The sequence below is a fragment of the Balaenoptera musculus genome, chromosome 2, assembly GCF_009873245.2.
Source record: "Balaenoptera musculus isolate JJ_BM4_2016_0621 chromosome 2, mBalMus1.pri.v3, whole genome shotgun sequence".
In the NCBI taxonomy this organism is placed as follows: domain Eukaryota; kingdom Metazoa; phylum Chordata; class Mammalia; order Artiodactyla; family Balaenopteridae; genus Balaenoptera; species Balaenoptera musculus.
This window is the reverse complement of record NC_045786.1, coordinates 153,712,753-153,736,554: the sequence shown is the minus strand read 5'-3', so window position 1 is coordinate 153,736,554 and position 23,802 is coordinate 153,712,753. Positions and strand designations below refer to the sequence as shown.

At 37.6% G+C, this 23,802-nt stretch overlaps 1 protein-coding gene across 2 annotated transcripts in view; it reads left to right on the top strand.

The window, feature by feature from the left end:
- Positions 1-23,802, top strand: part of CEP128 (centrosomal protein 128) — a 435,146-nt gene that overhangs the window by 152,326 nt on the left and 259,018 nt on the right. For both annotated transcript variants that reach the window (XM_036844970.1, XM_036844969.1), the window contains 3 exons: positions 5,326-5,676; positions 13,438-14,088; positions 20,587-20,751. In XM_036844970.1, coding sequence (XP_036700865.1) covers positions 5,326-5,676; positions 13,438-14,088; positions 20,587-20,751 — 1,167 coding nt within the window. The remainder of the gene's footprint in view (positions 1-5,325; positions 5,677-13,437; positions 14,089-20,586; positions 20,752-23,802) is intronic.

Sequence of the window (23,802 nt, the reverse complement as noted above, 5' to 3'; positions counted from 1 at the left end):
GCACCTGGTTTCCACTGGTCTTCACTGCATGTCCTTTACCCTTTGCTGATATTGCCTTGTATCTTTTCACTCTAATAAATCTTACCATGTGTACAACTATATGCTTCAATATGCTTCTAGTTCTGTGAATCCTAGCTATCACCAAACCTGAGACCCTCAATACAACTACCCATTAATATATTTTCCCACCTGAAGAAGGAAAGAGAAAAGAAATCTGTTCAAATGTATGAAGTTTTAGTAAGTTGGAGCTTTTATAAATCTTTTGGTAATGTACTGTGAAGGGAATCAGAACATGCCACCTGAAAATATGCCACTTTGGCATATTGAGTATTTTCAGCCAAGGGCCCTTGAGAACCAGTAGATGCAGGAAGGGCTCTCTGACTTCCTGTTTCTACCTAAAAGTAGGTCAGTATTTCCCATGAGGAAGGTGTCCTCCCTGTACCAGGAAGAGAAGAACATTGTCATCATTGAAGACTGGGAGTTGATGCCAAAATGGATCTGTACAAACAAACCTAAAATAACCCTTATCTTTCATTCCCCCATATATTTCCTAGTCACTTTCCCACTATTAAATCCCTTTTCCTTTGTCTTGTCATCTCTCCATAAATTCTTTGTTAAAAAGGTACATAAGCTCTCAGTCCCAACCACTTCTTTGCCTCTTCTTTTTTCCTGTGAAGGCACCTAGGTATACATAAAAGTATTAAATAAAATTCATGTTCTTTTCTCCTGTTAATCTATCTTATGTTAGTTTAATTCTCAGGCCCAGCCACAGAAACTAAAAAGGTTCCCTTTAGGATTCTAAAGTTTTTTCCTCCCCTCCAACTGGAAGGAATTCTTGGTAAAAAGTGTGTTTCTGTGTTTTTGGATTGTTCTTATCTTTGATGGTTACTTACATAGTGAGAAATAAATAATGGGCTTAATTAAGTGATATGAAATTTAACCAGCTTTAGTAGCTGAGATAATTTCACACAATTTAAATATAAAAAGTTCTTCAGGGTAGAAGATGCTTCCAGGAATGTATGACAGTAATGTTGGCATTGAAAATCATCATAATGGAATAAATAAGAAAATTGCCTTCCATTTAACATTTCATGTAGTACAGAGGAGGATACTAATATTTACTATACGTGCCTACCTTGAAAGCATTTATCCATGCATTAATGATGTGTTTGTATGCTTCATGTGCTCTCTCTGTGTATATGTGTGTGATGCGTATGTATGTATGTATGAGTATGTGTGTTTAGTGGAGGAATTGTTATGAGGGTTCTATAGCATAATCTTTTGATTGATGGGGGAGAAATGTTTATTACAATGAGATTATTCTGATTGGTTTTTTGAGGAAGATGGATTAAAGAGAATGTCAAAACAGTGACTGAATAGGATCTTCCTATTATGTTGTTAAGCTCTGGGCTTGCATATATTAATCCTGTGCCTATTCTTATGCTCTGTGATTACAGAAGGATAAATAATGCTGAACTTATTTTACTTCTGGATTTAAAAGAAATGCTGGAGAAATTCGAAGAATTTTGTATACTCTTGGGTCCATTAGAAATTTGAGACTGTAACCTCATTTATGTTTGTCAGCTTTTAAACATTTATCTCTTGTTGATTTTCTCTTTTCCTACAGCAGTTATTTCCAACTTTCTCACTGTATTTAAATACACAAGTCCACCTCCATTTTTATCCTTCCTCAGCAGAGAACCTTTACTGCTATTTTTAAAGGACTATTTTTTTGTTAGGAGTTGGGCATCCAATAAATTCACTTTTTTGACGTGCTAAAATTAAGATGCCTGTGGGATTACCAAGTGTAGAAAGTCATTATGTAATTAGATATTTAAAGGTTTGGAGTTGAGAAGATCAGCCTGGCTCTGAATTAGGAATCACTTGTATCTCTGTTTACCTATATACTTACCACCAAAGGCATTGTCTAGATGGAATGATGCTTAATACTAGAACCCTATACAGTTATCTGTATTTAAAACCCTACACAGTTATCTCTATTTGACAAAAAGCCAAATATTTGAAGAGACCCAGGGAAGGAGACTATGAAAAAACAGGAAGAAAAAGGAGAACTAGTGAAGAGTATATTATGAAAGTCAGGAAAGAAGAGAGATCAGGAATGAGAAGAAGTAATTGGCAGTGCCACATTCAACAAGGATATTAGGAAAGATTTATAGAGTCCATTGTATTTGGCTGTAGGTTATCTTTGGGGATATTGATGAGAGTTATTTTAATTGTGTATCAGGATGGAAACCAGTACCAGTGAATCGAGAGGTGAATTGGAAATAAGATTGTGGGGCATCAAGTGTGGATTGCTCTTTGCAGGAGTTTAACAGGAAGGGAAGAGTACAGGGTGCTGGTTAGAAGATCATGTCAGATTGATAAAGGTTTTTTTTTGTTTGTTTCGTTAAAAAAAAAACAACAAAAAACATTACTGTGTTTTTTAAGGTGGGAGAAGTAGAGAAGAATGATCCAGTAGGGAAAGAGAGGTTCAGTACATGAAGGAGAGGACATAATTGGTATAGTGACTCCCTTGATGGATGTGGAAGGAAATAGCAAAGGTAGGCTAGTTTCTCTAAAAGATCCCTTTTCCTCAGAGCCTAGAGAGGAGGAGAGACTAACCATTGGTAAGGTTCAGGATGGTACATGTAGGAAACTTGGGGGGTGTCCTGCCTAATAGCCTCAATTTTATTTCTCACAGGGGAGCTATGTTATATCCTACAGTGAGTAAAAAGCTGGTAGGTTCAGAGATAGTACAGTGGACTGGGTGGGGGCCTGCAGAAGAATTTCTGGGCACCGAGGATGGCTTTCAATGTCCCATCACATCACCTGATACTCATGTGTGATTTTCCTTGGAGGACTGAGTAACCTGATACAGGAAATAGAAGATTTTTGTAGTTCCTCCAGAGTTGGTGGTTTTGCTGTTCAAGTTCAGTAGATGAACAGTTTTTAAAAGGAGTTTGAGATGTGAGCCAGAGAGTGGCTAAAGTGAAATTAAGAAAATTAGGTTAAAGAGCCTGGAATTTAAAAGCAGCAAAAGGAATATCAAGGGAATGGTCATCCTCTTGACAATGAGGAACAGATGTATCAGAAGAAAAGGAGAAGAAAAGGGAACTGGGAAGATTGGTAGATAAAGCCAGAGGCCTGAGGGGGAGATAATGGGGAGGGGTGGGGTTGGACATACCTTTTGCTTCAAAGGTGACAGTTCTGAAAAAAACCCTAGGATAGGACTATAGGAGTGGGTGACCAAAGAGGCATGGAGTTAGGGTCCTATGGGAATCTGAAAGCTTAGTAAAGAGTTGAAAACATGCGCTCTGGAGTCAGACTATCTGCGTCTGAATCCTGTGCCCTCACTTGTTAGGTATGTGAACTTGGGCAAGTTCCAAGTGTTGGTTACCTTTCAGTAAAACCAAGATAATAAGAGTGCCTTACTTTAGTTTTCTGGTGGCATTGAATGAGGTAATTCATATAAAGCATTTGCACTATCCCTTGCACAACTTAACTGCTTAATAAACTTTAGTAGTAGTAGTAGTTGTTGTTGTTATTATTGCCAACTCCTTCTCATTTAGATCTCAGCTCATATGTCACCTCCTAAGAGAGACCCTCCCCAGCCACACTGTAGAATATAGACCCGTTCAAGTAGCTGTCCGTCATCACCTTGTACTATCCACTCTTGTAATTTAGCTGATAGTCTGAATATCTCTGCAGTTAGATTATTATCTACTTTGGTGTTGAAGCCAGATCTTATTAACCTTTCTGTAAATTATCTGCCTAACACATAGGAAGTGTAACCACTCTCCCAAATCTTTGTTGTGGGGAAGAAAATAGTGTCTCTCTGTTGATCTGGAAACCACTTGAATACTGCTTGTTAATAAAGCTGATTTCTGGCATAGTGGTAAAATTTTTAGCTAAGGGCAAAGGGGTAAACCACCATCACTAGGGTTTTCTGATCTCATTTTAGAATTTTCCACACAAACAAGTGCACAGTTCTCAATTTACTATTTTGTTTGGGTGGATAAAGGAGTGACTCATCTCTTCCAGGCTGCATTGAATTTAGCAAACTGAGCAAATGCAAACCTCTTGTTTTCGAGGCATTATTTTTATGTTATTGCCATAATGTCACACCATGACTTTAATCATGAGAGAAATTTAACTTTATTTGAGCCACAGTTCAGGGATGATGAATCTGGAACTGAACATTCTGCTGTTAGAGTCATAGGAGGTTTTTAAATGTTTCCAGTCTCTGTTTGTAGGTGCTTCAGGACAGTGTAGATGATATTTATTGTTTGTCCAGCTTGCAGCGTCATCTTAGCCTTCTGAACCCAATCTTACTTGGACACATGACATTTTCATGTTACCGTTGTAACCACAGGTATTTGGAAACTAAGGCTCAGGAGGGACAGCTTATGGGATACATTGGAAGCACTTGTATTTGAACTTGTCTCTCCCTTCCAGAGTTTTACAAGAGTGGCTTAATGTTAATGATTATATCATTCTTTTATTTGTATGGAATGTTATATAATGTCCTCTCACTTTTGAAGTTAACAATCCATCTTTGCCCATTCTTCTCAGATTAAAAATATGTATGAATCATGATGATTAAGTGTAAGTTCCAAATGTATTATTGACCACTTTTGGTTTGGGGAAGCTACCTTTTAAGAGTTTAGGTTCTTTTCTTGATTAGGTACATATTCCACATAAATTTAAGTTTATTTAAAAATCTGTCCTGCAGCGATTTATGTAAGCTCGAGGTAAGTTCATCAACTTACAACATTATGTTGATTTAGCTGGAAATAACCTATCTATAAATACTTTATTGAGAGTCTTTTAAATGGACTTTCACATACAGTGTTATCTATTACTGATGTTTCTATCATCAATGCTCATTTTTTGTTACAGATTTTTATTTTATTATAACAAAATTTTAGGTGCTGCCAAAAAGTGAAGCATTGCGTATGATTGCATATAATTGCTCTGATATCTGACAAATTTTAAAACATTGACGTTTCTTCAGTTGTACAAAACACTAGGTTCTTACTAAAGTAATGCACATTGTTTTTCTCATCAGCAAGACCTTCTATTCTAGTGACAGTCAATTGGAAAAAAACATATTTTTCCTTTTTGGATAATGAAGTAGTCTAAAAAAGAAAATATTTTTATAAAAAATTATTCTCAACTAATGTGATCATAAAATACATGGAAAAAGATTGTATTTTCTAGATTGATTGCTAATTTAGTGACATTAGTGATTCTTGTTTGATGATATGTTATGCATCTAATTTTGACAAGAACGTGTTCCTGATATCTCACATGCTTTCTTCCTAGAATTTAACATGTGAATTGGAGAACAGGGAGAAACAGCAACTAGAGATGTTGGATGAACTGAAGGAGATCCAGAATCACTTTGAGACATGTGACGCCAGACATAAGCGCGCTGACCTCCAGATCTCAAAGCTGACTCAGCATGCTGAGGATGCAACCAAGCAGGCCGAGCAGTACCTCCTTGAGTTCCAGCAGTCGGAGGCCCTGAGACAGGAGGCAGAGGAGAGGAGAGAAGAGCTGAAGCTGAAAGCTCAGGAGTCCATTAGGCAGTGGAAGCTCAAGCATAAGAAGTTAGAGCGAGCACTGGAGAAACAATCTGAAACCATTGATCAACTGACAGACAAGAATAATCAGGTACAAAAGCCAAATTCCTGAGGACTGATTTTTGCTGTGACCAACCATTCATTCATTTGTCCTTTGAACAAACACTTGAATGCTATGCTGTGCATATAACCTATCAAGGTGTTCTTGATAGAAGAGTCTTTATGTCTAGACTCTTTCAAGGTAAAAGGTAACTTAGTTTTTAAAACCTTTTTAAAGCCTTTGTAATCTTTTAACATTCTGTGGCTTTTCAGAGTTTACACTTAAAATAGATCCACTCTCCTCCTCTAGTATAGCTTTTAGTTCCCTAATTTGAAATTATCCTTTAATATCCAAATGGAAGAGAATCACAAAATCTTCCTTAATATCACATGCCTTTTCCCCCAATGCATGTATTTTAAAATCTCATTTATTTGTATATTTCGACTTAAGTATTGGTTAGAAAGAAGCATTTAAAATGCAGCCGTTACTACTGGACCACTTTCTGGCAGCTTCTGTAAGTTAAGTGAGTGACATTGATAATCTCACTGAGCAGTATTATCAGATCTCAAACCTCTTTAAGGCTTTTGTGCCTCTTTGATGGCAACAAAAAGCATTTCATTGATCTGTGTATGCATTTCACATCATCTTTTCTCTTGTATAATCAGTTACTTTAAATGGATTTTATGCTCCTATGTTGATTCTCAACTGTATCTTTGCATTGAATTAAACCCAGATGTTTCTAAGGTAATAAGCAGGAAAGTCATGATTGATTTTTATCCATGTTTAGTCTTGGTTTATCACTTCTGCTTTGTCATTTGTCACTTGTCAAGAACTCTGAATGTTCCAGAAGAATAGTCATTTGGATAAGTCGACTTTCTTTCAAAAGAAAGCAAAATGTAGGGCAATTATATTTATGAAATCAATTGTCAGCACTTAAGAGTGACAGATGCTTATTTCATGACAGATGAGCTGTCATGGAAAAGATGCTTTCGTTTTTACGTATGAATTTCTTGGACATGTAAAAGATGGAGGAAGTGATCACTTTGCACTCATTGTGGAGTGCTTTTCACTTTAACCCATCTGACACTTACTGGATGACTAGTTGCCCCAAGATAAAGCAGCTCTAAGCCTTTCAGGCTTGAATCTGAATTGATTTGATCCCAGGAAATTGCTCTCCCTTGATTATTCTGTTGTCAGCCTGGTTTGGCAACTGGTTCAATGAGCCTGGATATAAGGGAGGTAGCTAGAGAGAAGAGTGGTTGGGGGGATTGATTGATTGAGAACCATCTGGGGATTTTACTTAATTAGAGGAAATTTAGAAGGGTCCATGCCATCAGACAGTATCCTAATCCATGGTACTGAGAGTTATCTAGATTGAGCTTTTCAGAATATTAAAAATTGTTAAATACTCATTTCCCAGAATACTCTTGATATAATTATTTTTATCACTTAGCATTGCTAATGATAAGCAAAGAAGTAGTTTTAAAGTGATTGCCACAGTTAGGGTAGTATTACAATTATCACAGCAGGCATTGTAATTTCCACTTTAAAAGCCTTAAAAATTAATGCAGCATGTCGCAGTTAGAGCAATGGTTTATCAAGGAAGAAAGGGTAACAGATATTTCACTGTAAATTCAAGTGTCCAGTAAGTCTGTGATGTGGAAATACATTGTAAATAACTTTGGAAAAAGTATATTTTTAGTATCTTACTGAATAATGCCTCTAAAGAGTATTTAATTTTTAATAAAATCACAGAGCCACCTTAGGGCGGTAGTAATACAGCCTACTCCTTTTTTGTTTTTTAGGACTAATTATTTTCCAAAAATGACTCCAGGGTATATTTGGAAGTGTATGTTAAAATAAAAATGATACTGGTTTACAAATAAAACACATTATGGTTTAAAGAATGAGTTAATTGTTTAATAAGTAGCCTTGTTGAGCCATTTTATATGCTCAGAAGATGCAATTTTTGCATTTTCAAAATAGTTCTGTGCCTACTTCAGTTTTTCTTTTTCCAGCTTAATTTATTTTCTGCTTTAAGATGTGCCACTTAAAAATTCATTAGAAGGCCAAAGGCTTTTATTCTCTTAAAAATTGCTCTTATTTATTTTTTCCTGCTTTTTACATTTTGGAATCTTGGTAAGATTATAAGATATATATCATATCACAAAACTGCTTCATTACTGAAGAATATGGAATATCAAACAAATAGCATATCATTGCAGAAAAAACCCAGAAAGGTAAGGTTGTATACTTTCCTTAAGAGAAAACCAATTATCGTATGCTAACACATATATGTGGAATCTAAAAAAAAAAAAAGGGTTCTGAAGAACCTAGGGACAGAACAGGAATAAAGACGCAGATGTGGAGAGTGGACTTGAGGACACGGAGAGGGAGAGGGGTGAACTGGGACGAGGTGAGAGAGTGGCATGGACATATGTACACTACCAAATGTAGAATGGATGGCTGGTGGGAAGCAGTTGCATAGCACAGGGAAATCAGCTCGGTGCTTTGTGACCACCTAGAGGGGTGAGATAGGGAGGGTGGGAGGGAGACGCAAGAGGGAGGAGATATGGGGATACGTGTATACGTATGGCTGATTGATTCACTTTGTTATACAGCAGAAGCTAACGCACCATTGTAGAGCAATTATACTCCAATAAAGATGTTGGGGGAAAAAAAAAAGACAATGACATGGATGTTTATATCAGGGAATCATGATATTCTTTAGAGATATGTAGATGAATGCCTATTGGAAGGTCTAAAATTCTATTGATATAAATAATCTAATCATAAATTGTGATACTTTTGCCTTTTTCTTTCAAAGTGCTTTTTGAAGTCATTAGTTTTTATATGTGCTTTGAAAATGATAAAGGAAAAAATCTGAACTTGGATTTTGATCATAATGTATACTTTTCTGAATGTTTCCAAATTCATGTTCTTTTTTTATAACATGGATAATGGGAATGATCCCTAGGTTTGGTTTGGCTTTGTCTTGTTTTACTTGTTGAATTGGCAGAATAATTGGCTTGCCCATGTATTGAGCTTTTTGCTTGATAGTATTTGACTTCAAGAATCTTAAATTGCCATCTTTTCCTTCTGTGTATTGCCTTCATGCTGAGGGAAATAAAAGAGCTATATGTAATATATACTGTCTTTTAAAATTTGAATTTCTTAATGGTTGAAAAGTAAGAAGGATCAGTGCTAAAGTGCATACTTTTTTAATGTATAATTTTTATAAGCAACTTAAGAAAGGTTAGAGCACTGATATGTTAGTATAGTCCAGTAGTCTTTCTGCACGTTCCCTCACATGCAGAAAAATAGCTTTTTTTTCTTTAAAAATTTGTCTTGTCTACCTTTTAGTTAATTCAAAAAACTATATATACTGGGCAGTCAGGCCTTTGAGGAATTGGTTCCTGTTCCTATAATCACCATGGTTTTAGGCCGTATCATTCTTTTGGGTTCACACCAGCCATTTTCAATCCTCCTCTCATAATCTTCCCTTACAGCTCTTCTTCTATGGAAGCAGTGTTTGATTAGAACATTCCCTTCCCATTGTTCCTGACTGCTACTTATTTCTCCATTTCGCCTCCACATTTCCCAAGGATTTTCACACCTGGCTTCCCTTCAGCCTGTTTCATTACACGTAATTCTTGCCAGTATCTTTGGTGATTTCCAAGTTCAAGTCAGCAACCCATTGAACTCTGTATCCTTATACTTCATTAATTTCCTATTTTATAGTGACCTTCAAATCACTCAGCAGCTAATTTCAATGGCTAAGATTTGTCGTCATCTGTAATTTCTCTGTGTTCAGATCTTTAGTTCTAAAATTTCAGTCTCTGATTGTCCACATTTCTTTTATTCCCTTTTCCTCTTTTAGCTATTAGCATCTGATTTTGATCTTTCCACATTCCTTTGGTTGACCAGCCGTTTCCTGGAATCGGTTTTTTCCTGTCAGACTGGACTTCATGAAAAGCTACTCCGCCGACATGCTCACCAGCATCTTCAACGTCTTGCTTCCACCTCACACATTTTACTGATCTTCAATCTGGAGTCAACCCAACTCTCTACTTTTTCTCTTCCTGCTCTTGAGTGGTACTAGCAAAACTTACGTAGGATATCAGTTGGCTCCTACAGTGGTCTTGGTTACCTCCCTGACTGCACCGCAATTCATTGCATTCCATTAAAAAATTAATGTGTAGGCCAGTTACTAGGCATATAGCCCTCTTCTGATCAAGAACTATTCTTCTTCTGAAGAGTGAACTATGAAGTCTGTTGGGGAGCTTCTGGTAAACATTTACTCATTCCTAAAAAACATAACACTAGGAGGGAGATGTTCCTCTTCTCTGAATATTGTTACATTTGGCTGTGATGCCAGAAATGGCTGAAGCTATCTTGCTGTGGTCCTGAGAATGAAGCCTCGCTCCAAGGGAGGGCACTGCTGAGAGCAGTGCAGAGAGCTGGGTCTAGAGCTTCGACATACTGTGGAGCACTTCTGCCTGGAATGATAATAAATTACCTTGCAGTTTAAGCCAGCTTGAACTGGAGTTTTCTCTTACTCTCAGCAGAAGAAATTCAAGCTTATGTGAAGCAGCATTCTAGGAGTAAGGAGCTATAAGTTAAAGAACCTAAAATGTAGGATTGATTAAGTGGAGAAGTGGGGTGAGGACAGGGAGAATCGTACTTTTCTGAAGGAATAATTGGAAAACCTTGCCATGCCATTGACTGAACCATCGGAAGTCATACCTTGGGACCTGGATGCTGTGCTTCAGGGGATGGTATTAAGTGACCAGTAGAAGAACTTCAGGATGTTGGAGTCTGTTGTGTACTTACTGCAGCCTTCAGAAAAGTCCTGGAAGGGAAAGACAAGTATAGGTTGAAACTGATCTGTCTAAAAGCAGAGAGCAAGATTTGGGGGCATTGGGAGACTGAAAATCTGCAATCTGTAATCCACATTTACGGAGTCTGATAATTTGGAGTCTTTTAGGGTTGGAAAAGCCAAATTGTTTATCCATGCTGAAGTTAGTCCAAGCAAGAGAGGGAGGTAGGAAACTTAGCAGAAATTTAAATGAGGTAAAAACAGCCTGATTTTTCAGGCCCCTTTCAAGTTCTCCTATTTAAGTACTTCTGGCCAGACAAAGGAGACCCAAGTCCATTGTTTTGAATTCCCTCAAGATAAAGGCTATTCAACTGAGGGCCCCTGGGAATGTCCAGGATATTGAGGTGGCGGTTAAGACACTGACATTTTCAGACTCGGAGTCAATGTCTAGACAAAATGTTGGGCTATGGCTACTAGCCAAGCATTAACCAAAAGAAAATAGACAAAACTTACTTAGCTTTTAGTATGTATATTGCCAAAGAAATTCTAAACTTGACCAACATAGTCTGAGACTGTCCACCCAAAGACTGTCACTTTTGTCATGAATCGATGTAATATTTGGAACACTGAAGCTGAGGGCGAAACATGGAGAGTTGTAGAGTAGCAAAGCCTGAGCTTTGAAGGACTCTTCTTGAGCTACCCCATCTCTGGTCTTCCCATCATGTGAGAAAAATAAATATCCTTGCTGTTTAAACCAACTTTGAAATCAAAGACATTTTATGTGCTAGGACCATCTTGGAAATACGATTTTTATCTTCAGGGCTACATGGAAGTCTCTTAACTCAGGGCCAGGGGCCTATGTTGTCTGTTCCAAACATTAGCCACTATATTTACGCACCCTCCCCTCATTCTCAGGTCCCTCCCACATTACCCTTACAGCCAAGACTGGATTCTGTCAGTTTTTGTCTTCTCTTGTGTGGTATGTAGAGTGACCTCCCAAAGATGTGTCAACCTAACTCCTGGAACCTGTGAATAAGATGAATTATCACTCCTATGATTATGATATGTTACTTGGCAAGTAGATTTTAAGATAAGAAGATTATCTGGATGGGCCTCATCTAATCACAGGAGTCCTTCAAAGCAGATAAATTATTCTGGCTGTTGGGAGAAAGGGAAGTCAGAGGGATTCAAAACATGAGAAGGGTTCAGTGTGGTGTTACTGGCTGCAGAGACAGAGGAGTCCGTCAGCCAAGGAGTGTGGGTGGTCTTCAGAAGCTCAGAAAAACCCCTGGCCCAAAGCTAGCAAGGAAACACGTCCTAGGTCCACAGAACTAAATTTGTCCAACACCATGAATGAACTTGCAAGTGCATTCTCCCCCCAAAGCCTCCAGATAAAAGCCCAGGTTAGCTGACACCTTGCTTTTAGCATTAGGAGACCTGAGGCAGAATACCTTGCCAGGATTTACGACCTATGGAAAACAATGAGATAATAAATGGGTGTTGTTTTAAGCCACGAAATTTGTTGGAATTTGTTACACTGCAATAGAAAAATAATACATCCACCTAGGCTTATCTATATTTCTAGCCATTCTTCCTGCGTTAAAATCTTTCTTCTAGAGTGAACTCTTTCATCTGTGTTGCAGACTCTTTTCAATCCAGGGACATTGCTTTATCAGTTATCCCCTCTCTTCACAGCTTTGATCACTATCTTGCATAAGTACCTCCCTGAGATCCTGGTTTCTCCTTGAACTTAAATCCCACCCCCACTTTTTGTTTCTCCCTTGCCACTAGTCGTCATCACAACGCTGTGATGTAGCTTCTATTACTATCTTTATGAAGATAAATAATTTCTTTAAGGCCATAGAACTGCTTATGACTGGACTGAGAATCAAATTCAGTTCTCCTGGTCAGAGCTCAACTGCTTAATCCCCTCCTTTTATTATTTCTCATGTTAGCTTCATGCTGATTCTCCCTGTTAAAATGAGAGGGATTTGAGGAAACTATTTTTTTTGGAGTGATTGACTCATTACATTTTATCATGAATTGTTTCACACTGCAGTGTAAAATGTCAAGTACAAAAATGCCTTGAAACTGTTTGCATCTTAACTCATTATTTCTAATTCTAAAATGAATCTTAATTTTTTTTTTTTTTTAAGGGTTCAAGCCATGGTAGGCATCAATAACCAGGTACAGAAATGGTCTTGGTGCCAGTGTTGGGGTGGGGGTGGGGCAGTTTCAGTCTCCTTAGCTGCTGGCTTTTTTGTTTGCATTGACGGATGGTGAGGATTAGCAGGTTAGTTCTTGGCTGCTGTCCCTCAATGTTAGCCCTAACCCCCTAAAAAGGCTGGCAGAGGGCGATGGCCTTCTGGTCCTTTGACTCTTCTCGTGAGTCCTTTCCCAACCTCTCCTAATCTTAAACTCATTTCTACCTTCATGGGACTTGAAGACTCCCTGTTAACATACTGGTGTGTTTCTTGTCACTGTGGACATTATTTGATTAATAATGACTGATTGTACCAAAACCTTTCGTAGATTATATGTGCATGCTTCCCTATATTATCTTCCGAATCTGTTTTGTATCTGTTTTGAGGTTTCTCCTTTTAAAAAGTGTGCCATTGAAATGCAAATCATGTTACTTTAAGTAACACTGTATTATTTCAACCTCTGGTAAATTATAATTGAAGGCTTTATTTCCTCCATTCTTTTGATCAATTTTATCTTACATTTAAATAATTATTTATGATCATGGATTGATATGTTTTGGTGATGAAAATCTGAAACATATATCTCAGTGTGGTACTTCTTCAGAGCAATTGTATTTTTCTTCCTTTTTCTATCCTAAAAAGTATTTTTCATTAAAAAACCAGAAAGAAATACAAAATATTATTTTATGAATTTTTCTTCTCCTTGTGGCTTAAACCTTATTTTTGTTTTCTGGCAGTGTATATGGTGCATTTTACAGTAATTTTTGCTTTCTGTTCCTAACCCAATAGATCCTAAAAGAAAAGGATGAATTGAAAAGCCAGCTTTATGCAGCGTTACAACAAATAGAGAATCTTCGAAAGGAATTGAATGATGTGCTAACCAAGCGTGCCCTTCAAGAGGAGGAGCTTCACTGTAAGGAGCAAAAACTAAGTGATGTTAAGTCTCATCAGGCTGACCTTGAACTAGAAGTCAAGGATTCCCTGGATACCATCCAGAGGCTAGAAAGTGAATTGAAAGAGCAGAGTACGATTCAAAGCCAGATGAAAGCTGAGAAAACGCACCTGGAGGAAGAAATTGCGGAGCTGAAGGAGAGCCAGGCCAAGGACCAAGCTCAGCTTCTTGAGATGCAAGAGGCCATCAAGGACTTGAGTGCCATCCGGGCAGACCTCGCCAATAAATTGGCGGAGGAACAGAGAGCAAGGAAAGAGGTACTCAAGAACCTTTCTGACCTCAAGACACAGGCAAAATCCAAAGATGAAGAAACAGCTACAATCATTACACAGTTAAAGCTAGAAAGAGATGTTCACCAGAGGGAGCTGGAAGATCTCACATCCTCATTGCAGAGTGTGAAAACTAAACATGAACAGAATATCCAGGAGCTGATGAAGCACTTCAAGAAAGAAAAGAGTGAGGCCGAGAATCATATTAAGACACTGAAGGTACCCACACTGAATTATCCTGATGATACTGGAGGAAATTTTCTAGTGGCTCATGAAGTTAATAAAGCATAAATTTTTAGAGATCATTCTGTATTCCCAAGCACTGAAGGGAAGATAGAACTAACAATAAAGAGGCTTATTCATGCCTGTTCGGCCAGGTTGAAATGAGTTATAGTAGCCACCTGGGAGCACCTATTTCAGAGCACTGAAGCCCTTTAAAAAGAACGTTTAGCTATTTTGGGAGTTCAGGAAAGGCAGAGGTGGCAGTAAGTCGTGGACCTGAAACGTGCCCTCATTCAACATTTATGATCTCCTAAAATATAAAAGGCAAAGACTTGTCAAGGTCGTAGAAGCTATAACCATGGTCCTTATTGGTATGGTAACTAAAGTGGATCAGCTTATGGGTTTTGTAAACCCAAGGCTTTTGAGATTTACCCCTTCTTTTCCAAATCAAAGTTGCCTGAGTAAATGCATAATTGAGATCTTACATTTGGGGAAATATTGTAAGATCTAATGGTATTAGCATTTATCACCATGCAGGGGAATCATTTCATAACATGATTGTCAGGAGTGTGATAAATCTATCCCTCCTTCCTGCTTTAGTTTTTCTCCATAGCACTCATCATCATATGATATAGATTCCATATTTTTAATTTTTTAATCTCCTTTTATTAGTATGAAAACACCATGAGGACGGGGATTTGATTCTGTTTTGTTTACAGCTATATCCCCAGTGCCCAGTTCCTGGAACATTATACATATCTGTTGAATGGGTGAATACATGGATAAATCTTCAAAGATTAATATATTTTTTCTCAAAATTCCTTGATATGCCACTACCATAAAAATGCTTATGATAAATATAAATTATTAATTATTAATTATAATTAAACTGCCATTTGTAGAATGCTTTTGGCTATTTTATTAATTCTTCTCCAGCCCTGTATAGACTGCTGGCAGTAGTGGATTTGGATTCATTTACGTGGGGTGGGCAGAGCAGAATGGAGACTGAAAGAATATGTAAGAGGCCTTTATTCTATTTCATGTAAACTAAGACACCATCATTTGTAAGATGGATCATTGTTGTGTGCTAAGAAAAAAAAAATACTGCCCATCCCAAGACAGAGAAGGTAAAATGTGAAAAAAAAAAATACATGTTTTGATATTGGTGAAATATGGCATAATAGTCTTTCAGAGTTGATATGGACATAAACAAGAGTAGAATCAGATATGGAGAAGAGCTGATCGTAAAGAAAATAAAATAAATATATATTGATTGATTGGCTGTGGCAATAATAATAATACTAGCAGACATTTTTTCAGCACTTAGTTTGTGCCGGTTTTATTACTATAAGAATCTTACATGTGTTGCCCATTTAATACTCACATCATCCCTGCAGATTGTGTGGTGTTAATTTCTCTCTGATGAGGAAATTGAGACGTGGGAAGTTAAGTTAACTTGCCCAAGGTCTTACAGCTGGAGAGGAGTAGAGACAGGATTTGAACTCAGGTAGTCAAATGCTTGAATTCTTAACTACATTGCTGTACTGGAAAAGGTTTAGAATCTAGATTGACTGGGTTTAGATTTGGGTGACTAGTTGGATAATGAGGCTGTTTGTCAAGATGGATAATATAGACAGAACAGCAGATTTGGAGAGAATAATGCCAAATCCAGCTTTTTAGCATGTTGAGTTAGGTGGAAGGGACCTTAAACCTAACCATGAAAGTCTGGGTAGAACAGTTTAGTACATAATGGGTTAGAAGTTGAGGAGGAAGTTGAGATTAAAGTTAGATATTTGGGAGCCAGTAATCCATTGTTGGCAGTTGAAATCATAGGATTTGAATGACATTATGCAAAGAGAAAGAAGAGGATGAAATTCTAGAACACCAGTGTTTAAAGGAAGAATTGAGAAAGAGTTTCTAGCAAATAAGAATGAAGAACCATATGGGAAACAGGATGAGAACCAGAAGAGAATGGTATCTTGGAGACCCAAGCAGGACATTTTAGAAAGGTATAGTCAGGAGTGTCAATGTGGCAGACAGGCTAAAAGAAGAACCAAAAAAGTGTTCACTTGTCGCAGATGGGTGGAGAAGGTCCCTGAGGAGATGTGAGGGGTTGGATCAAAAACAGAGTGGATAGGATTCAGCAGGAGACGGGGCATATCTTCCTCTGAAGGTTTTGAAAGAAAGAAGTAAGCTTGGGTAAGTTGATAGGAATGGACTAGGGTTGTTGATATGACTCTTGACTGATGGTCTCTTTCTTCCCTCTGAAGGAGAGTAGAGTAGCAGTGCAGTAAGGAGTTTATGGTGGTGAAGACGTAGTGCTGTGAAGGCTGGTACAAGCTGCATGAGGCTAGTCTGGGAGCATGCAATGTGCTGCCATGTGGCTACCGTTGAAGAAGTATCATGGGCAAAGGGATGAGAGAGTGGACGGAAAGGAATCTAGGACCACAGGCTGCTTATTTGGTAGGAATTCTTAAGAGTTCAGCATTAAGGTCCAGGGGGTGGTAATGCAGTGGGTTGCTGTTGTGGAATACAGGTGAAGGTGGTTGGAACAGAGCAGGTCAAATAACTTTGAAGTTAGTTTGTTGGGTAGATATTTGGGTATTTATGATGCTGTTGTGAAGGCATTAATTGATCACATGGCCAAAACTTCATCGAAGAGGACGACTGGTCAGTCAGCTGCTGCCATCAAGGAAGGTGGAGTTGATGGGGAATGGCGTGAATCTCAGAGGAAGGCAGGGCTTTTGCATGAAGATGAGTGTGTCATGATTTGTTAGGCCATGGCTTGAGAAATGGTTCTTTCAAAGAAATTGCAGTTTTCTTGGGAATGTAGTTGAAACTACACCCTCCTTTTCTTCTCGCTGTTACTGACATATTTCTGGCTTTCATCATCACTATTTAGGTTGTGTGATAAACACACATTTCAGCAGGAGCTGGTAGTGATTTAATCAGTTACTACAGATTCAAGGTCATCTATATAAGAACATCATTCTCACATTGTAACATGCTTTCTTGAGAGGGAGGTGAAGTCAGGAGGTACAGCCTGTTTGACAGAAACTGCATTTGCTCCTGGCCGCCTAGGCATATGAGCAATATATCATGCGTCATAGTAGCAAACAGGATGTGGGCAACTAATTTGGACTGTGGAGACACGAGACACAGCTCGTGGGAGTAGCCTCCCTACTTCCCCCTTAGTTCCTCTTTCTACCCCCCAACTCCTCCCTTTCAACCTTCAGATACCACCTGTTGCCTTTTTCAAAACACTGATCTAAGTGCATCACTTCTTGCTCAGAAACCTTCAAAAACCATTACTGCCTCTGGAGCAAAGTCTCAAATCTAGTCCAGTCCTCCTCAGTATGGTCCCACCTGAGCTGTTCACATTTGGAGCCTTTTATGCTCCCCAACTGGCCTCATACGAATGTACAGCTTTCCTATACATACTTTTCACTGCTTGCTCTTCGTCTGGATTGTCTTTTCCCTCAATCTGCAGGAGGAAAAAGGCTGCCTAATCTTTCAAGGCCCAATTAATTTTTCACTTCTTTTATGGATTCACTGAAGATGGCATATATCTCAACTGAGGTTGGGATAAATCTTTCGATTCTCTGTGTTTCCATAGCTCTCTTTTGGAACTGCTAGTACAGCACATTTAGGCTGCCTTATATCATGGTGTGTTTGTTTTGTGTTCGTACATCTCCAGAGGGGCAGGTAGCAGGTCTTAGCCATTTTTGTATCCTCTTATGGTGTCTAGCATGATGTTTGAGACATATAGAACATGTTCCGTGGATGTTGGGTTAAAATGTTTGAAAAGCCAGAAATCAAAGGATTTGCTGCTGACTTGCTTTGTGATCTGTCTGGTTTGGCTCTTTCCCTGTAATGTGGTAAAATTGCTTTCCTCATCCAAAAGAAGTGCTTTGTATTTGTGTATAGTGAGGTGACAATAAAGCTTTAATTAAGACATTACCTGTATATAAAGAAGACACCATTTAGAACTATTCTGTAGATTCTCCGAAAACTTTAGATTTTTTTTTTAATTCGGAAGACTGAGATGTGGAGGGATGTTGTAGTTACTCTATAATGTGGTACAAAAGAAGCATACGAGCTTAACAGGAGAACCAGAGATCGTGAGAGCCCAGTACTCTTCTCTTAAACTGAATAAGTTACCCATAGGAACAGCCCCACCTCATGCTATTTTATGAATATAATTCCGTACTTTTGACTCGTTTATATGAATTAACAGGAGTTGATAGCAATGGTCGTCATCGAAGATTTAATACACTGAGTTATGTACAAGAGGGCTTTAGATAGATAGCTCTGTAAATGTTACATTTCTTTGTCTTTTGGCTTCACCCTAATCTATTACTTTTTCTGAGTCTAATAAGTGTGATACATTACCCATATTTTTTTCTCTGCAGAAGTTATATTTTTCCCCATCTAGATCTACCTTCTCATGCCTGTTTTAAAATTTATATGTAAAATATTTTTATGAAATACTCTAGCTGCTATTAATATTTGAAGGATATTGGGTTATCACCTCATTATTATTTCAACAAAAGTAATTTTGTAAGAGCCTTTATTGGAATCAGAAGACCAAGAGTGGAGTTCTATATTTTTGCCATTTGCTGGCCATATGATCTTGGTCAAGTTACTTAACCTTTTTGTACTTCATCAGTAGAATGGAAACAGTAATGTCTTTATCACAGCGTTTTTGTGAGTGTTACATCACTTTGTAAACCCTAAAATGAAATGTAAATGTAATAGTAAAACTACAACAAGAAGTAAGTTCTTAGTCAAACTTAAGCATTAGTGTGCTGGTAACTGTTTTAAAAATAGGTTCTCCGGGGACAAAGAGGGGAACCCAGATTTGTAGCATTTGCCAAGTTCAGTGGTATAAAACCTCCCATTTGGCTGGTTTCAAGCTATCAAACAGCATCACCGGAGACAGAGTTGGGAAGAGAGGAGCACAGTTGGTTCCTGAGTGTCTCTGTGAGCTGGCCCAGACACCACTGGCCTTGAGGGAAAACTGTCTATACCTACACTTTTTATAAGACACAAAGAAAAGCTAAGTATTCTACTAAAACCTAAAATAATAATCGAACAATTTTCCTGATGAGAGACTTTATTTTGTAAGTTTATTTTTGGGTAGTGAATACAGGATTCCTCATTAAAAACATCGATTCTTTTGTTAACTCAAAGTGGCATCAAGTCTTAGCTGAATTTTGTGGGGTGAATAAGATACAGATTCTTGTCTGAAACTCACAAAATTTCTTCCTTTTGGGAAATTGCTTCCAGCGATTATGTTCCTATGTACCTGATTATATACATATAATAAACTTATACAAAGGAAAGAAACAAATATATTTTAGGCATTGAAACATGTATTTTAAACAGATTCTATGTGGGTGCTTACAGGCTGTCAGTAACTGGTAGGTGTAACTAGTTAACATTGCAAGTTGCATCCAGCTGGTTTTTAAAACCATATGATATAGGTACCTTTTAAAGGCAGTGAGGCAGAGTAGCTGAAAACATGGACAGTAGAGAGAATTCCTGCGTTCAAATCCTGGCTCTGCTTTACTCACTACATACCCTTGGGCAAATGATTAGTGTTGTTCCGCTTCAGTTTCAAAACAGGAGACAATAACAGTGTCTCCCTAGTCAGGTTGTGGTGAGGATGGAATGAGGGACAACTATACGAAAAGGTCTTAGAGCAGTGCCTGACATATAGTCAGTATTTACATTGTTGTTATTTTAAGTCTTTAACTTCACATGCCTGGCAAATCCTTATTGAATCCCATCCACCGATTATTCCTATTGTTTTTTTTTTTTAAAGCTGATTCTGGTTATATTCCAAATAATAAACGAAAACGAGGTGCTTTATTGCACCATTGATACTGAAAGAATCACTGGTAAACTCTTTCATATTAAGTTATTTATATTTTTTGGCTACTCTGATCCATAACCTTTTTAGCCCCACAAGAGTGGTATTAATAATTACATTGTACAAAAAATACACAAGTCTTTCACAAAAGCGAGAGTGTAGCTTGAGTAGGAATATTGTTAAGCTCCGTTTATAGATGAGGAGACTGATCAGGCAGTAATATCCCATAGTATATCCTTATGGGGACATTTCTCTAATAACCCTTCCCCTCTCAGCACTTAGTGTCCCTTCTTTGGGTTGCACGTACCTCTGCTTGCACCTTTATTAAGCACTTCTTGTTCATCGTTGTCAGAATTGACCGTTGTATCTGTCTCTTTTACGGTTCATGCCTGTTATCTTCAGCACCTAGTAGAGTACCTGTCACTTAATTGGTTGCTCAGTGAATGCTAAGGAGAGATTGAACACATGCAAAGAAAGTTTCCTTTGCATGTATGTTTATGTGTGAATGCTTAGAGGTAGCAAAATCTCGAAGTGTTTGCCCACTGATGTAATGTGGAATTTGTTTTGTGTACAGTTTGGCTGTGGCCAGTGGACTTTCTCTTTTCTCCTTTTTCTCTCAGGCAGAAAGCTTAGAAGATAAGACTATGGCTAAAGTCCAGCGTTCTCAGCTAGAGAAGCTGAAATCACAGTATGACAGGCTGACAGAGGAATTAACTCAGAATGAAAATGAGAACAAAAAACTGAAGCTAAAATACCAGTGTTTGAAGGACCAACTAGAAGAAAAGGTAAAAATGTGAATGAATTTTAATTTAAAAGACTTATTTGAATTTCTTCTAGTGTTTCTTCTAGAACATAGTTTATGTACTACTAAATGCTAATTTTTAGGCTTTCATAGCAATTTGTATTGGTGCCAGAAAACGTCATAGAAGTTTATTAGAATGCTGTGATTTTTATTCTTTCAACCAACTAGTAACCTTCTAATACTTTGGATTTTAAATTTCTTCTGGATCTTAAAATAGGCATTTAGAGGCAAGGTAGCAAAGAAAGGAATTACGGTTTATTGAAGACCTACTTTATGGCAAGTATTTATGCCAATTGATTTACATATGTGTACTCATTGAATTCTCACAGCTCTTTGGGTTAGATTTTATTGATCCCTGTTAACCTATGAGGAAACTGAGGTTCAAAATAAAATATATAATAGATGAAGTGGTCACTGTGCACTAGGCACTTTTAATGCTCATACATAGTCATTTTATGAAATCGATACTATTATGCTCATTTTTGCAGTTACAGAGACTGAAGCTTAAGAAGGTTGGCAACCTTGGAATATTACCAGCAGGCTCACTGCTTTCCTATCAGTAGACGTGTAAAATTTGGGTGGTGTCTGCTATATACCAGGCATTGGGTAGAATACTATGGACTTCTAGAGTCACTACTTTTGTGGCCAAAAGTCAACTAAGAATAGAAGACAGATTAGTTAAACTTGCGTTCTGTGTCTTTACCAACTTCCTAAAAGGATTTGCATTGGAGTGTGATAGAAGCCAAATAGAAAAAAGACTATTAACATATGGATAATAGGATAAGGCAGGATAGACTGGGCCAGATGACTCCTGTTCTTGATAAGGGTTACTAACTAACATCTGTGTTGAAGGAAATATCACTAGGTGGGGTGTCATCAACCTCTAGAAGAAACTTTCTTCATGCTTTGCTCATCTTTTCCTCTTTTTGTTTCACTGTATTTCGTATATATATATTTTACCTTCCTAGTAATTGTTAAAATCAAGGAAATAAAATTTAAGTTAGTTTAGAGTTTATGATTAAATGTGCTTAAGTTGCTAAATTTAGGCCTACAATCTTGACAATTGTAATTTAGTTCTTATGTCACGCTTTGTTTTGACTAAGTCTAATGTTCACACATAATTAATGTATCTGTTGCCAGGGTGTAGTTGCTTTGAAGATAATACTAAATTTTCCAACTTTTCCATAATTAAAAGTTAGCCAGAAGATTGTATTAACATGTTTTGTGTTTAATTATTTGCATTTAAGAAAGAGTGGGGGAAATTTTATGTTGAAAGTGTAAAGTTTACCTTGTTCTGCTTAAAATAAATGCTTCTCCACTATCTGTGATGTTCCAGGTATGTATGCATTGTCATACATTCATATAAATGGAACATTCACCTTAGAACAGAGTTTTAAAATTTAATGATTGTACAGTAGTCCTCCCTCATTAGTGGTTTCCCTTTCCATTGTTTCAGATACCTGCCACGGTAACTGAAATTACCAATTTTGGGCCAATTGCGGTTCAGAAAGATTAAATGGAAAATTCTAGAAATAATTCATAAGTTTTAAACTGCACATTGTTCTGAGTAGCATAATGAAATCTTGAGCTGTCCCACTTTCTAACACTCGTGATCCCCACCTATCTCAGTCTTCTGCTCCTAACATCCAACTATCGACATCATCATGGCTTGATGATCCAGGATCACCCAAAGCAGGTGATCCTCCTTCTGAGGTATTATCAGAAGGTCAGCAGTAGTTTAATGCTATGTCACAATGCCTACCTCATTCACTTCATCTCATCACATTTTATGTAGGCATTGTATCATCTCTTATCATCACAAGAGGGGTGAATACAGTGCAGTGAGATATTTTGAGAGAGAGAGACCACATTCACATAACTTTTATTACAGTATATTGTTACAATTGTTCTATTTCATTATTAGTTATTATTGGTAATCTCTTACTGTGCCTGATTTCTAAGCTAAACTATCATAGGTATGTATGTATAATATGTATAGGGTTTGGTACTATCTTCAGTTTTAGGCATCCCCTGGGGGTCTTGGAAGATATCCCTCACAGATAATGGGGGACTACTGTATTCCTTTGCTATGTACTGAGCTTCTAGTATGTGGGAGGCATTGTGCTGGATGCTGGGGATGGGATATATCAATAGATAAGACACAGATCTGCAATTGAAAGCTTCTAGTGGGATCATTAAAAGCAAAATCCCGTTCAGTTGTTAAAACTATATAGTCAAGTCCTGATAATGGGTTCTAATGCAGAGAAAAGATATCTCTGACGTCTAAAATGGTAAATAATCTTAAGGATACATAGACACACACACATATATAAATATACACAGCTTATATGCTTGCTTTTCTTTAATATTTTTTGTGTACATGATTGCTATGTAGTTTTGATTGACTTAGCTGTTTGTGTTGGCCTGTTTTTTTAGTATAGTTAGCTATGAATCAAAGTTTCACTGGGTCCAGTCATCTACAGATAGGGCCTTTCTCTTCGGGAAGTAGTATAGCATTAGTGGCTATGGACAACTTTGAGTATAAATCATTTTCTAGCTGTGTGGCATTAGGCAAGTTGCTTAAAACTCAAAGCCTCGAGAGGGAAGACAGCAGAAGCAAGAAGAACTACAGTCCTGCAGCCTGTGGAACAAAAACAACATTCACAGAAAGATAGGCAAGATGAAAAGGCAGAGAGCTATGTACCAGATGAAGGAACAAGATAAAATGCCAGAAAAACAACTAAATGAAGTGGAGATAGGCAACCTTCCAGAAAAAGAATTCAGAATAATGATAGTGAAGATGATCCAGGACCTCAGAAAAAGAATGGAGGCAAAGATCGAGAAGATGCAAGAAATATTTAACAAAGACCTAGAAAAATTAAAGAACAAACAAACAGAGATGAACAATACAATAACTGAAATGAAAACTACACTAGAAGGAATCAATAGCAGAATAACTGAGGCAGAAGAACAGATAAGTGACCTGGAAGACAGAATGGTGGAATTCACTGCTGCAGAACAGAGTAAAGAAAAA